Raw genomic sequence first — 16,095 nt, 5'->3', positions numbered from 1 at the left:
AGTGCTACACCATCTAGTCAACTAACAAGGTGTGTCACCGGGAGCAAGGTACTTCTGCTCACTCAGGCGCACGGATAAAAAAAATTAGATGTGACACCTAGACCAATGGTTTGCGGTTCCACTATTGAGACACCATGTCCTCAAGTGGGTTCCATATTTGAGCTTTCCAGGAGCCACCTCTCACCTTTGTGCGGAGCTCTGAATAGTTTACCAGTGGCTTTCACCCCTTTTACACGGAAACCTGAGATCAACAGGAATTAATAGTTAAAAAAAAAATGTGTAAAGTTGTAAAAGGCTCCATCTCGATGCTGGATTAAAAGTCAAAGCGGCTAACAGCTGTCACGTGGAGAGAAATCTCCTGTTTACTGAGGTAGATGTGACTGTACTACTTTCACCACCTGGCTCCAGCACCATTCTAGAAGAAAAAGGTTTGCTGAGTAAGAGCTGGCCTCTCTCTCTCGAAACCTCCCATTCACAAAGGTGTCCACGGTCACTGTGCGGGTGCTGGGCCGCACCTGTGGGAAGCGAGGCAGTACACAGACGCACTCCCACGCGAGGCCGAGGCCTCGCCTGCCTGAGCGCTTTGCCCACAGCGACGCCATCTTGGCGGCGACGCCCGAGGTTCGGCCCAACCCCGGTCACGCGTGGGGCCACTGCTCCGTGTCCTGTATGACCTCTGGGCACGGGGATGCGCGCGGGCCGGGCTCGCGGGGCCCTTCCCTCTGGAGGCCTGGGCCTACCTGAGTCCAGCCTGTCGCCAGTAGGCCACCATGCTGTAGCGAAAGTGGAGCGCGTCGGACCGAATCGCTAAGACGCCGACAATGACGGCTCAGCCGGGCGGTTCAGCCGCAGGAAGAGCAGACCACAGAAGCGGAAGGGGCGGGGCGTGCGGACCTGCCAATCGCCGCCTCCTACCCGGCCCCGCCCCTGCGCGCGGCCCCTGCTGCCCTGCCGCGGAAGCCCCCCGGCGCCGGGAGCCAATGGGCGCGCGCGATCTGGACTGCGGGTGCCAATCCCCGGGCGGGTTGGCCGGCCGCGCCCACCTATTGGCTCCAAGAGCGCCCGGGGAGTGTGTCCCGGAGCTTCCGTATTGCCCCGGCGGGGGCGACCGGGGCAAGAAGGCCGGGGCAGCTCCGCTTGCTGAGGGCCGCGGAGTCGCGTACTTTCGGGAAGCGAAGACGCGAGGCGGCGCGGGCACGGCGGCCCCGAGGGCCTGGCTTTGCACGCGCTTCAGGGAAACGGCGCCGGCTCTTTTATATCTGTGGGCAGACAAGCGTGTCCTGAGAGCTGAGATTTAGAAAGGCTCTTAGGGCACCCCCTTTCTCGGAGTGACACTAAACCCTGGAAACCCAGTGGAGACTGGCGTTTTCTGTAGTTCTAGGACCTGCTTCCGATGTGCGACATGAGGGAGGGTAAGGCAATAGTTGCCACTGTTGCCCGTAATGGATGGGAAGAAAAATGTGTGGAAAACTCACTGGAGGCACAGGGGAGCTGCCACGGGGCCGGGAAAATGCTCATCTCAGTGCCTGTGATAGAAGCTCTAACCCAACGCAGTGAAGGCTCACAGTCTAGGAATTAAAGTGTTTCTGTCATAAAGAAAAGAAGCCTTTGCCCTTCACCTTTAATTACTAAAAAGAAATTATAATCAGGAAAAACATCACTTAAAAGAAAGTTTTTATTAACAAAAGTTTTTCTTAATCCACATATCAACTTTAGTATTAAATAGTCCAAGGGTTTCATTTATGAACACTTATTCCAGTTTAGTTCTCTTAAATTCATTTGCTTGTTGTGCATTTATGTTTAACTGCACTGGAAAATGAAAATTTATAGAGTTTTATCATTAGGTCAGAGTTTAAAAAAAATCAAAGGATAAGGATTTAAAAATCTCTATCATTAGGTCATTATACCTTTTTCAGAACAAGGATAATTTGCAGAAATTATACAAAGCAGATTTTCATCAAGTATCAATTATTTAGCGATATTTTATTTAGCTGAAATGTTATTTCACTTGTAAAAACTATCTCTGGTTACAAAAAAACAATCAGAAACCTTATTAAATTTAACCTGCTTTTACAAATGTCCTAAGAAGTCTTAAGCTAAACAATGTTTAAGTAGGAAAACGATAATTTAAAAATAGTTTGTTATACTATTTCTGTGGTTTATGTACATATATTAACTGGTCTCTTTGATAGAAAACATGACTAGAAGTTTATCACACTAAGAACTGGAAAATAAAGGCAAGAGCTAATCATCTTCTAACAAAAATACTCTATGCAACAATTGCAAATGTCAAAGCTATTATTTAGTGGTTAATTGCCTGCTACAATATATAAAACAAAGTACATTTACTAGATTGTTTTTCAGTTTGCAGCTGCCCTCCTGACATCCCAAATAAGGAATTCCCATAAGTAAAACCTGCAGTGCAATTCACGTAGTGGTTAGTTTCAGGCCAAGCCTCCCCCTACCATAATCCTTGTTCTTCCCCACCACCCCCAAATCCTGCAGTGGCACCATATTATTAAAAACACTAAGTACCTGGGGTTTATGCCTCAGAGCAAGACATCATTTGAGTAATTTGAAATGATGTACAGCTCCTTCATGTAAAAAAGATGTTTTGTGGTCACAATTACTTCAAAAAGTAATTATATTCAAATAACCTGACATATGCCTTAGCAATTACAAAACCATGATTTTGACACATGGCAATTTTTAAGTTAGGCAAATGTGAAATGCTAAAAGATGTGAACAGCTGTTCTTCTGTTTAAGTTAGAGCGCTGCAAAACTCAGGTAATTACTTTATTTTTTTCGGTTAACATAACCAGCCCACGACACAGCATACTAAATCACAAAGTACAAATCCAAGGAAGTTAATACCTTTACTAAGTCACAAAACTTTGGCAAATCAATACAGTACTCTTTTATAATGAAACCATACTTTTGTTGGAGTCATGTTACTTCAGTAATAATTTTTCACTACAAAAATATTTAAGTACCAAATCAAAACACTGGTTTTTAATGGTGGTTTATAGCAGAGTAAGGTATTTTACACAAAAAATATTTTACAACTACACAATTTCTCCTTTTAAGTGAGCTCCCTTGTGCAAGCTGTTGAAGTGTACAGCAGCAGGGCAATGGGTGTCTATAGGAGGTGGCTCTGCTCTGTTCTGGGGTTGGTCCAAAGTCAGGTGGAGTTCCAATGTATGAAAAGCTTGAAAATTCTACCTTAAGGAGATTGAATATCAATACCAGTTTCCAAGAAGTTCTTGTTCAGTTTTCACAGAAATATTGGAACCCTCAAAATCAAGATAGTAATTTCAAACAACATTAATTTCAGATGATCCCTTTTATTTAGAGGCCCTGCATCTGTTTAGATCAAGTCACATAGCCTTACACCTACTTATAAAAAAACAAAAAACAAAACCCCAAAATATAGTTGTATTTTTTAAATAACAAATAAATATATAGTCAGCTTGGAGAGACCTGGAGTACCCGATGTTGTCTACCAACTGTCATGATCACTTCTCTGCAAACGCTGCTGCCGCCATTGGAGTCCTTATGGTTCCTCTTGCTGAGGCTGTCAGTTCTTCAATCTCAGCATTTAATTTATGTATTACCCATTCCATTGCTTCTCGGCCCTTAAACAAAAATCCAATACATTTATTGTTACTGAGTGAGAGCAAAGGCATATATCGAACTAATGACACACCAGGAAGTAACAAGGAGTATGACAAGTTTAACTCAATCTCAGGATGACAGATCATTTTTGTCCTGGCTTTTTCTTTTCTAATGTTATTTAGCAAACATCAAATGCCTTGAACAACTGGCTTGATCCATAAACTGACTTTTATTTTGTATGCAAAAGATGTTCTCAAATGAATCTACAATGACAGAATGTCTTATTTGTTTCATGATTATAGTGGTCCCCTTTTCAGGGGGACAAGAAGGTCAAATCCCTTTTCTTTATATTGTAAACCAAAATCCTGTACAAGGGATCTGGTCCTCAACTCCCTCCTCACCCCTTCTCTCCTAGTGTTCTATGCAGTTCCTTGAAAAACAGAAAGAGCACTCCCCACTTCCTGTTCCAGGGCCTTTGCACACGCAGCTCCTCCACCTAGAACACTTTTCTTGGCATACCGCTCGCAATCCACCTGCCCCCATTTGGCGCTCAGCAGAAACATCAGTTACTGAACACTCATTAAGCACTCTCATACCTTTCTGTACCTTTTCTTTCCTAATGAAATGCTGTGTGATTAATTTCACCTGCCTCTTAGTTCCACGAGGGCAGGGACCACATTTATTTTGCTCCCTGCTGTATCCCCTGTCTAGCCTAGCACTCTGCATGGCACAGAGAAGGCATCCATGAGTATCTCCTGATAACTACATTAACCATGTGTTATGCAACAGTGCATTAGGCATCTTTCTCTAAACTTACTGTTTTAGATCATGCATTCTCAATAAGCAAAAATTGGTTCTTGGGGGGGATGGAAAAAATTTCCCTCTTTTATGTATAAAGTCCACACATATGTATATGTTACATAACTTAATGGAGGTGGCAATTAGGGAAAATATGTCTCAAACGAGCTGGGGGGAGACAATAGTGAAAAAGGTTGAGAAACAGTGCTTTAAATGACACACAGCTACACATCATTGAGTACTTCCTGAGTGCTGGGCCCCAGGCTACACACTTTCCATATGTTATCTCATTTACTCCATGCAAACCCTGTAAAATGGGTAATCTCCACTTCAAAAACAGGAAACTGAGGCATAGAAAGGTTAACTTAATTGCCCAAGGTTAAAAGGCTAAAAGTTAGAGCTTGGATGTGAACCCAGAGCCTTGGTAAGTAACTGTCCAACGTGCTGCAGTTTCCTATGGTAGAACTGGCAAGGGTTGGCTTACAAGGACACATGTGCAGTCAGCACCCCATTCCATTCCCACGAAACGAACCAGGGATAATAACCAAGAAGCAGCCTCACTTACTTTACTAGCGTTTGAGGATATCGTACTTGCCATCAGTCCTTCAAGGTAACTGCTGAGGCTAACGCCTTTCACAGTGATTATGGCTTCTTGAGTCAAAACAGTTCTGGAACAAAACATATTCATACAGATTCAGATGATCCAGCTTTCATTTTCAAAAAACTTGATTAAAAAAACTTAAACACCCTTTACAATACATTTGTTAAAATATTTTTTACTCACTTGTCTGGATCCTGAGGATGTGGTTTGTATATAAGTCTCTCATCTACTGAAACCATGTTTGTAAATGAAATCTACAGAATGAAAAAAAAAAAAAAAAGGTCAAATCATTTTGGAACTGAAGATTCAAAATGTTGCCAAAATCAACACACAAGCCAAAATCTTACTAAACATATAAAACAACAAACAAACCGCTGCTATTATTGCATAAACTATTCACTGTCTACTTTTTATTTAAAAAGTAAAGTTGAGGAAATAAAGTATAATAATGATAATACACATAATCCCAAACTCATTTTATTGAGTGCCATCCCCTTAGAGATAGGCAGGATCATGAGAGCAGGAAGTTTGGAAGTGACACCCAGGGCCAAGTCAGGCCAGCACATAAGCAGGGATTCTCTGAACCACACCATGAACATGCACTCACTTCTATGGCAACTAGGAGAGAGACAAAGAACTCAGCCAGATAGTTAGAAATGAAACAAAAGGAAGCCAAGACTTACATTAGTAGATTTAAGTTCCATTGTTTTCTCTACAGGATCAACTACAGAATGTTCTTGCACATATGTTTTCGTTCTTGCTGCACCAATAAGCTAAGTAAAACATTCAGAATTAGGAATCAGAGGAGGAAGAATTTCTTACCAAGTGTACCAATATTTTATTTGAAGGAAAAAATGTATTACAATATTTTGAACCAAAAATCTGCTTCCTAAAAACGAGAGGAAACAAAGGTCAGAAAGGAGGCCTACTCACATATCATGGATGAGAGGAGACTGCCAGACACAAAAACTTTTCCCAGGGGCAATTAGAAACCAGCCCACTGAGAATGCCTGCAACGTGAGGCACCACCCTGAATCTGCCGCAGTGCGACAGTGGAGCGCTGAGGCTGAAATATGGAAATCAGGTTTGGGGCAACATGGCAGCTAGAAAAAGGAGAACTCAAAGGCATCTATCAGCATCGTCCTAGAACAGCCCAAGGGAGGGGGCACCTCAGCTTCATTCTTCAGACAGAAAAACAGCTTTCTCACGATGGAGGATCACACATCAGTGTCCACTGTCACTCCCTGTGCTATGACCCTAAGCCCACCCCCAACTCTGCTCATTTCTGTGTCTGCACTATGGTTTGCATAAAGGAGGCAGTAAGTACATTCCTATTGAAAACGTGTACTTTAGTTTTCTTGGTGAACCTACTCTCCATAAAAAGACCCTCTAAAGAAACCTGGATCCACTTATTATACCAGTTTTCTCACATTATGGTAAACTGGCATTCTAGTTTCTTCCTGGTAAAATCTGCTCACTAAAGCCTGTTCATTCTTAAGGGAATAGAATTTTCTAAATGTACAGGAAGGAATTCCAGACCTTGGAACAAATGTGGCAATAACAAGTCCGAGAACATACTCCTTAAGGTACATAACCCACCACTGACCACAGAACTGTCACCTAACAATTATGACCAGACCATTACTGCCAAATCTTAGTATTGGTCTCAAGTTGCTGGCAAAAGCAGAAAAAGCAGAATATAACTCCTTTCAGATTACACAGCATTAGCTGGCTTCCTTAAGAAAATTTTATCGGGTGCCTTCATGAAGACTGTAATAATATTTCCAATTCATTATACGCTCATAATTCAAGTTTATTATAATACAACTTGAACGGATGCAGAAAAATGACATTCAGAATAGGCTCCCACAACCTATTTGAAAGTATAATGCGGTTTAGAAAACTTCTCAACAGCAGTCACATTTCTCCAGGAATAAAGACACACTTACAGACTTCACAATGGAAGGCAGTCCCCACTCTGTGCTGAGAAGTCTGTGGCTGTGCAACTTTCCAGAGGGATCTATATGTCTGTCCAACACATCAACTCCAACCACACTTGGGTTCATAGGGTTTGGGTATTTCTGCATTGCAGCTGTTGTAACAGTTTCCCATGGGTGGCTGCCGATGTGAACCAAAAAACAAAACAAAACAATCAAACATTTAAAAATATGCATATGAGTTAAACAATTTTTATAATCTATCAAATCATTCATTCCAACCTAAGTTTAATGAGTTTATCTAGGAAAAATTACCTTCTGAAACACTGATGATTATGGGAACCTGATCTACATTTTTAACAGGCTTCAGTATTTTTCCACAATACAGGCTATGTAATAAAACTCCTATCTATAAAGATCAAAGCAGCCTACAAAGCATTACGGTATAGTTTCTCAAACCATCTTTCCTGCCTATCATTATCCACTTTCACATGTAAATTGTTTCTAGGAAGAACCAGTGATTCATGAAAATGTATTTAAAAATTATGTTCTGAAACAAATAGCCAAAAGTATGATTATGCCATTTATTATTTTTTCTGACCCCAATTCTATCAGTTTATAAGGAAGTAAAAAAAAGTAAAAGAATGTATGAGCACTATAAATTCTTACAGGGATCACAAAAAGATCCAAAGCATTGATTTCATTATTGAACTTTCTCTTCATTTTAATGTAATAAATAACAGTGGCTTCTCCAGTCAATCTTTATCTATTGTTTTTCTCAAAGGAGTATTTCTGATTTCTGTTTTGAAAAGGTCACTCAATGTCCTTAAGGCGCACTCCTAATATACTATTTTCTAATAGTCTCTTTTAATATAATAAGCGTTTGCTTATCACCTAGTATTGAAGTGATAATATCACATCACTTGATAACTTGCAGGATCTTTATTTTCTTGAAAAAGCACATGTGTTTGGGTGATTCAAAATGTGACGCACCTTTGTTCACGTCACAACTTCTGTGAATAAGACACTTGTACAAAAAATGTCATTTTCTCCTGCCTCAGCCTCCCGAGTAGCTGGGACTACAGGCGCCCACCGCCACGCCTGGCTAAAAAAATATCATTTTCAAAAGGACCCCTTATTAAGTACGATCAGTATTAAAGGTGATTTAGTCCACCTGCAGTCTGATTCTAATGCCTTCTATACTACTTATCTGTGCTCTCATCTTCATTTAAAGGAAAAAGACAAGATCTGGGGATGATGTTTCAAGCTGCAATGACTGATAAGCCACACAGCATTACTTTCTATTTTTCTAAAAGTGAAACAAGTAGACATTATTCCAACTTTTTAGAGAACTCAGACTGACAACTATATCTTGTCAACAAAAGGAAAATCTCAACTCCATTGATTTCCCAGAACCCTGGATAACCAGTGACATCATTTTTAATGTTTTCATTATAATCTTCTTTTCTCTACAATATTGTACCAATGAACCTCATTCTGTCTTTAGTCTCCAGCCTTATCCAGCAATCAATGCAGGTATATAAGCAGTGTTGCTTCATCAATCTGAAGAGTCCCCACAAATAGAAGCACATAGGCCAAGCACTCTGATTCTTACCAAGGCAACTCTCTAAAATGAAAATCAGATGAACCCTCCCCAGGTCTCCATCCAGTCATATACCATGGTTAACTGGCTTCCATGCCCTTATCTCTTCCTCCAACCCTCTCTAAAAAATTAATAATCGCATGACTTCAGGGTGGTTATGCATTATTTGTAATTTAGTCCATCTCTCCTTTCTGAACCAACTTGAAACCGCTGATGTTGACTTAGCTTGGCTCAAGATTGCTTTATGAACCATAACCAGTTCAAACATTACAAACAATACTTACTATGATTAGGAATGTTCCAGCAATTAATCTGAGCTGTATTAACATAATTACGTGGGAAAGATCTCACAATGGAAGACATTCAAAGACCACACCAAAGTACAATCAGGACCTGGCTATGGCTCACTGACCTGTCCAACTTCTTCACCTTTGAAACGAGGTGAGGACATTATCAACTCCACTGGGGCAGCATCGATGTCTTGATTTACTTATTAAAATGTAATCAATCCAAAGAACAGTGCCTGACACATACTGGGCATCTCTGTATGTTGAAGGAATCAATGAATGACTTCACTTGGATACCAACTACAGGCCTCAGAAGAAAAGTGTTGGAAAATCAAAGACAGATAAGATGTAGAATGATGGCCGGGCATGGTGGCTCACGCCTGTAATCCCAGCACTTTGGGAGCCAAGGTGGGCAGATCACAAGGTTAGGAGATTGAGACCATCCTGACTAACACAGTGAAACCCCATCTCTACTAAAAATGCAAAAAATTAGCCGGGCGTGGTGGCGGGCGCCTGTAATCCCAGCTACTTGGGAGGCTGAGGCAGGAGAATGGCGTGAACCCCAGAGGCGCAGCTTGCAGTGAGCTGAGATCGCGCCTCTGCACTCCAGCCTGGGTGACTGAGCGAGACTCCCTCTCAAAAAAAAAAAAAAAAAAAAAGATGTAGAATGATGACTTAGATATTGTTAGAGAGTAACATCCTAAAGATCAGAAACAACACTCAGATTTGTGAGGGGAGATGATGACTTCAATTTCAGATAGGTTGAGTTTGAAGGGCCTGTGGGACAGGAGGGTAGCGATGCCTAACAGGCACCTGAAAATGAAAAGCGAAGCTCGAGAGAGGCTGGAGCTCAAAGTACAGACCCTGGGTGCCATAAATGTATACCTATCATTTGGGACTTTGACCAAACAGCTCAGATTATGTGGGGAGAAAGCACGGATCAGGGCTGCTTCTCCCAGGACAAAAAAAAAAAAAAAAAAAAAAAAAAGCAATTAATACCACAGGTGAAATCCAACACAGGAAGGCCAACAGAATCTTACTGAACATTTACACTGAATGGGAAAAGACAGGAAGTACTGAAGACAAAGGCAGAAAGAGTGTACAGGGAAGGATGAGCCAGGAAGAAAAGTTAGGGAAGATATGGGAGAAGAAAGTTCTAGGGATACTCAGTGCCAAGAACTTCTGAAGCATGCAAACCTAGAAGAGGACTGAAATTAAACATCCTCAGAGCTGAAATGGATTAGTGATGAATGTGACCAGGTTAATGAACATCTCAATGACTACAAATCTTGGGTCTTTTTCCTCCCAGAAAGACTGTAAACAGTAGGGAGAAAAGAAAGCTTCCTTCTGATTCCAATATTCTATACTTTGCAGGATACAGCAGGCCCTAGGATGTGTCCCACTAAGTACAAATGCTGACAACGTGTTAAAAGTTGCCTTCAGAGGCTGGGCACAGTGGCCCACACCTGTAATCCCGGCACTTTGGGAGGCCGAGGCGGGTGGATCACTTGAGGTCAGGAGTTCGAGACCAACCTGATGAACATGGTGAAACTCCCATCTCTACTAAAAATACAAAAATTAGCCGGACGTGGTGGTGGGAGCCTGTAATCCCAGCTACTTGGGAGGCCAAGGCAGGAGAATCGTTTGAACACTGGAGACGGAGGTTGCAGTGAGCCAAGATCACGCCACTGCACTCCAGCCTGGGCAACAGAGAGAGACTCTGCCTCAAAAAAGAAATAAAAAGTAACAGATGCCTTCAGAGACACTTTTAAAAACATAAATGGCTTTGTAGTATATTTATTTACAAGGTTATACTAATTAAAACGGTGTGGCAACGACATTAAGATCAGCGGAACAGAGCAAGTAACTCGGGAAAAAAGGGATTTCGCTGCTTAAATTTGTGGCTGTTTTGTAAATGGAATCAGGGACCTGGAAGAGAATTTAACTCTCCACATCCAACTGGTTCAAGGCCTATTTTCGTTAGTAAACATTTCACATTATCCAAAAAGATGTTCCTGAACGTGGCCTCAAAGGGATCTAACACGGGTGGTCCCTGACGACCGTCCTTTTCCATCTCTCAGATAAAAATGGGTAACCCAGGGTCACACGCTTATTGCAGCCAGAGCTAGACCTTGAATTCCAAATCCAAGGCTCTGCTGCGTAGATGAACGAGTTGTGAAAAGGTTTCACATCCTGGTGGCCAGAGTTCACCCGAAATTCACATTCGGAGGTAGAAACTCCACCCAAAAGGCGGCCAGGGAAAGTACACTCTGGAGAAAACCAACACCTCCCTTTTGGGATCCTCGGGTCCACGTCCCAAAGGGGTTTCGCAGGGCGGGATGTGGCAACCCTGAGTGCTGTCAAGGGCCTCGTGCTCCGCGACGCCCCCAGGACCTCAGGAGGCCGCCGGCCCGAGGCTACCTCATGGTAGAGGACAGCCTGGAAGTGGCCCCCGTCACCCTCCCGGTCGCAGGTCTGCCTGGGTCTGGAGGTCGGAGCCGTCTCCTCGGCTAGGGAGCCTCGGGGTCGTGACCTTGGCCTGCCCTCCATGTCGCCAGGGCCCGCAGACTTCTGGGTTCGCTCCCCTTGCTAGGCCCGACGCCTAGAAGCCTCCTGCGGGCCGCCTCTGCCTCGCCTCGACTCCAGGGCCAGCGTGCCAGCCCTCCACGGAGCCGCCCCCGCTCCCCAAACTTACTCAAAGACGTGCTCCGAAGTCCAGATCTTCATGATGCCGGCACCCTGAGCGATGTCCGGGTAGCGCCAGGGGACAACGAGGCACAGAGGCTACATCGGCCCCTGCCCCGCCCCCAGTACTCCAGCCGGCGGCGCAGTGCGCAGGCGCTGTCGGGCCCGACGCGAGGGACGTCCCGACGCGCGGCCCTACGCCCTATCCCGGCCCGGGTTTTGCCCCAGCCTTGCGCGCAGCGCAAGGAAACCCCACCCCTTAGCGCCGGCGCATGGCGCCGGCGCAGTGCCGCAGACGGCAGCTTCGGGGGCCGGCGCGGGCGCTGTGCTGCGCAGGCGCGGCGGGTGGGGCGGGAGCCTTGACCTCTGGGCAGAGTTGGGTCAGGTCCAGGAGGTGCCTGGGCGCCCGCCTGGCCTTCCTTGTTCTTCTGGCCCAGCATATCCTCGCCTGGCATTTCGAGGCGTGTGGACGCATGCGGTCAGCCTGCTGACATGGATGTTCCTTGTGGTGGTCACTTGTGCAGAATTTCCTGGTGCCCCATAGAAGAGTTGCTGCCACCTCCTGGGTCAGCCCCGGCTGTTGTCCCAAATCCACCAGCCAGCCAGCCGACCAGCTGTGCCCGTCCCACCTGCCCTCCAGGAGCTTGCAGCCCTCGGAGGGGATAAATAAGGCGGGACGCGGAGAAGCTAACATCAGACATGCCCATGAATAATACCCCAACGAGGGGTAAAGTCCGGAAGCACGGTGCCAGGGGTCGGGTGGAAAAGCTTCCTGGCCGGGCACACCTTGCCCTAGGTGCATAGGATGGATCTGAGTTGAGATGTGCCTCCCGGAGAGACTTCCCTCGTCACCGTTTCTCACCTCGTTGCTGTGCTTCATCACAATATCATGTTGCATTTTCTATAGCACTTACCCCTCTGACGTCATCTTGTTAATTTATTTGTTATAATTCCCAATCGAACTGAATACTTGAAGGCAAGAATCTTGCCGGTCTTGCTCAAAAATAATTCTCAGTGTCTCATATAGTCACGGCTAAATGATTATTTATTGAAAAATGAAAAAAATCAATAGCTATTTGTGGGATGAATGAATTAATGGAGTCATCTAGTTTATTCGTTGTAACTTCCGCTAGACTGTAAGCCCCTGAGGGCGAGGCTCTTGCCAGACTTGTTCAATGATTTCCCCCTTCCTACATAACAATTATTTGTTGCATCAATGGATGAAAGAATGACTAAGAAGTGCTAGGCCAGGAGGAGGTGGCATGTGGTTTCATTCAGAGATGAGCCTTGTCCAGGGGACAAACTGCCTGGTTTACCTCTCAGAATACGACTTCCCACCCTGCTCTCCCCCACTCTCCACAGCCGTCTACCTCCTAACAGAACAATTTGCCATTTTAAATGAAGGTTATGGAGGAAAATCTTTACATCTAGTTACTTAGAAGCTAGTTAGAAGGACCACCTCATTCTCGTTCTTAGCTTGTTTGATTGCTAAAAACAAATAAAAAGCCAGGTTAATTTAGAAGGGAGGATAATTTTTCAAAATAGCATAAGTCCTTTATACAGGAAAACAAAAATTATATTAGACAGGAAGGAAATAATATGGTTGGGTAGTTGCTAAGTGCAATTTGTGGTACCTGCGATTTTCTTTTTTTAAACCTACAGTACTTAAGAGTGATTTCTTGGGGAGGTAATGCTTTAAGGGCTGCTGAGAGTACCTCAGCCTTGACTAAGATGCAAAGTTAACGACGCTGGGTGTTAAAAACACTGGTTCAGGAACCATCAGCACAGAACAGCCTGTCCCTGCTATTCCTGGAGTTCCATGAGGCTGTTCACCGTTCAGCATTCCTGTTCTGTTTAATTTAGAGAACATTATTCTGCCCTCAAGTTCAAAATTTCTGTGTTTTAGTCATGAAAATTAAATGACACCTATCTCCTCTGCCCGCAACACACACACTACATCAGTCTAATTTTACTTACTAGATCTAGAGTGATAGGATGGGGCATGGAAAGATGGAGATCCAGGACCCAAGTGTCTTCTCTGTGTGTCTCCTCATGGTGGGAATAATACCACCTCTTACTTGGATTTGGAGGGCAAGACTTTCATAATGATTATCTCTCGGAGACTCTCTTAGGAGACACAGAGGAAGCAAATTAATGGTTTTTAGATACCTAAGCCCTGTATTACTTGTCAGTGCCTCTCACAGAAACAGAGAAGTCATTAACAACAGGTCATTAATTTTATTTGAAATTAACTAGGTGACTAGTAGTTATGGCCCTTGCCCCAGGGATGACACATATCTCCACACCCTTCCTGTTGGGATCTCCTGTTGGGATCTTGCTGAGCTCCGTGTCTGGGATGAGAATGAAGATATGACTCTTACCCACAAGGAACTTTACAACTGGCCAGGAACCAAAACCAAAACACACGTCGAGAATCAACTAGAGGATATTTATTTATTTATTCATTTATTTTTTAGACAGAGTCTCACTCTGTCACCCAGGCCCAGGCTGGAGTGCAATGGCATGATCTTGGCTCACTGCAACCTCTGCCTCCTAGGTTCAAGTGATTCTCCTGCCTCAGCCTCTGGAGTAGCTGGGATTACAGGCGCATGCCACCACACCCAGCTGATTTTTGTATTTTTAGTAGAGATGGGGTTTCACTATGTTGACCAGGCTGGTCTTGAACTCCTGACCTCAAGTGATCTGCCTGCCTCGGCCTCCCAAAGTGCTGGGATTATAGGCATGAGCCACCATGCCCGGCAAGAATCAACTGGAGGATATTTAAAAGGAGGGTTGGGTGTTCACAGCCAAGAGACCCAGAACTTTGAAGTGCATCCTCTGGGTCCTTATGGAAGGTGGTGGGCAGAAGAGGATTGGCTAAGAGGCTGGGATCAGGGATTGGCATAGCAAGAGACAGATGGCTGTACTGACATGAGCGGCCCCACATTAGCCGGTTCCAGAGACAGGCCTGGCAGGAGAAGCACTCCATCGTTGGCTGGGCCTCAGCTACTGTTATTTCCAAATTCCCCTCACTCGCACACCATCTTTACAGTTGTTGCCCTATCTTCTTTCCACCTGTCCCATTGTTCTCAGACCAAATCGAGAGTCGGGCTGCTTATTCTCAAGGCCCAATAACAAAATTCAGATGAACTGGGAGAGAACCGGTTACAGGGAGAAGGCCTGGAAATTATCACCAGACCAACTCAAAATTACAAAGTTTTCCAGAGCTTATATATCTTCCAAGCTGTATGTCTATGTGTAAGTGTGTATCTTCCAAGCTGTATGTCTATGTGTAAGTGTATATCTTCCAAGCCGTATGTCTATGTGTAAGTGTATATCTTCCAAGCCGTATGTCTATGTGTAAGTGTGTATCTTCCAAGCCGTATGTCTATGTGTAAGTGTGTATCTTCCAAGCCGTATGTCTATGTGTAGGTGTGTATCTTCCAAGCCGTATGTCTATGTGTAGGTGTGTATCTTCCAAGCTGTATGTCTATGTGTAAGTGTGTATCTTCCAAGCTGTATGTCTATGTGTAGGTGTGTATCTTCCAAGCTGTATGTCTATGTGTAGGTGTGTATCTTCCAAGCTGTATGTCTATGTGTAAGTGTATGCTGTATGTCTACGTGTAAGTGTGCATTCATCTAAAGACATAAGTGATTAACTTCTTCTAATCTATAACTAAGATCTGAGTCCTGAAGCCTTTCCTCTGGAGCCTCAGTAAATTTACTTAATCTAAATGGGTCCAGGTGCTGGGATGATTACCCTTATCATGTCTCCTGCTAAATCATGGAGGTTTGGGGAGTTCCTTCAGACCCCCAGTAAACTTGTCTGTGGAGGCCTGGGGAGTTTCTTCAGACCCCTAGTAAAACTTGTTTAATCCTAAGCAGGTTCTGTTAAGAATTCCTTTGCCATCTTGTCATACTTCAAGGCCCAGGAAAGGCCTAGGCAAAACTTGGTAGGCTTTTGTGACATTCCAGCCCTCGTATAAGGACACTGGCTCTTTTGGCTTTTCACATTTAACCACTCAGTCAGCATGGAAACAGTTGTTATGGAGGCCTGCATTAGTGAGGCCTGGCCTGCCACACCATTACTACTTGATTTTTTTATATCACTGTGGTCTAAGAAGAAACGTACTTGGTCTTTGTCCCCAGTTCTTGTCACAGAGCTCCTAAAACCCTTGGGATTTCCTGAATTATAGTGATCCCTTTGATTATTCATAACAATCTCCTTTTGATACCATCTCCAGGTAGATGGTGTCGGAATTGTAATGGCTGCTAGAGAATTGTGTGGTTGGTGGAGAGAACCCCTACACATCTGATGTCGGAGTGTATCTGTGTTGACAGTCCAGTAGTAGGAAAAATAGTGTGTTTTTGTCAGAATCAGCTTCCTTACAAATACACTTGAAAGGAAACTTTATATAACTTTTTTCAATAGAAAACCAGTATTTTTACCCTGATAAATGCTAAATACATGACTCTTAAAATAAGGCAGTGAGCCCCATGGGCTTCCTAACACCTTCTCATCTCCTCCCAAAGTGGGCATGTCTCACTTTGGTGCTGACTTCCAAACTT

The 16,095-nt window shown here is 44.0% G+C and overlaps 2 protein-coding genes across 2 annotated transcripts in view; both read right to left on the bottom strand.

Annotated features, from left to right (window-relative positions):
• Positions 1–16,095, bottom strand: part of ATP5F1E (ATP synthase F1 subunit epsilon) — a 558,621-nt gene that overhangs the window by 2,771 nt on the left and 539,755 nt on the right. Inside the window, exon 2 of the mRNA XM_050745567.1 lies at positions 741–859. Within this exon, the coding sequence (XP_050601524.1) occupies positions 741–772 (32 nt within the window). The 5' untranslated portion in view covers positions 773–859. The remainder of the gene's footprint in view (positions 1–740; positions 860–16,095) is intronic.
• PRELID3B (PRELI domain containing 3B) lies at positions 1,658–11,747 on the bottom strand. The gene is made up of 6 exons (XM_050745566.1): positions 11,537–11,747; positions 6,964–7,132; positions 5,698–5,787; positions 5,198–5,268; positions 4,979–5,081; positions 1,658–3,635 (listed from the first exon to the last, which is right to left on the bottom strand). The coding sequence occupies exons 1-6, from the start codon at positions 11,566–11,568 to the stop codon at positions 3,516–3,518; spliced, it is 585 nt and encodes a 194-aa protein (XP_050601523.1). The 5' UTR covers positions 11,569–11,747; the 3' UTR covers positions 1,658–3,515.

Source organism: Macaca thibetana, chromosome 10 (genome assembly GCF_024542745.1).
Source record: "Macaca thibetana thibetana isolate TM-01 chromosome 10, ASM2454274v1, whole genome shotgun sequence".
In the NCBI taxonomy this organism is placed as follows: domain Eukaryota; kingdom Metazoa; phylum Chordata; class Mammalia; order Primates; family Cercopithecidae; genus Macaca; species Macaca thibetana.
Note: the sequence above shows the minus strand (reverse complement) of the source record. Positions and strands in the feature narration are given on the sequence as shown.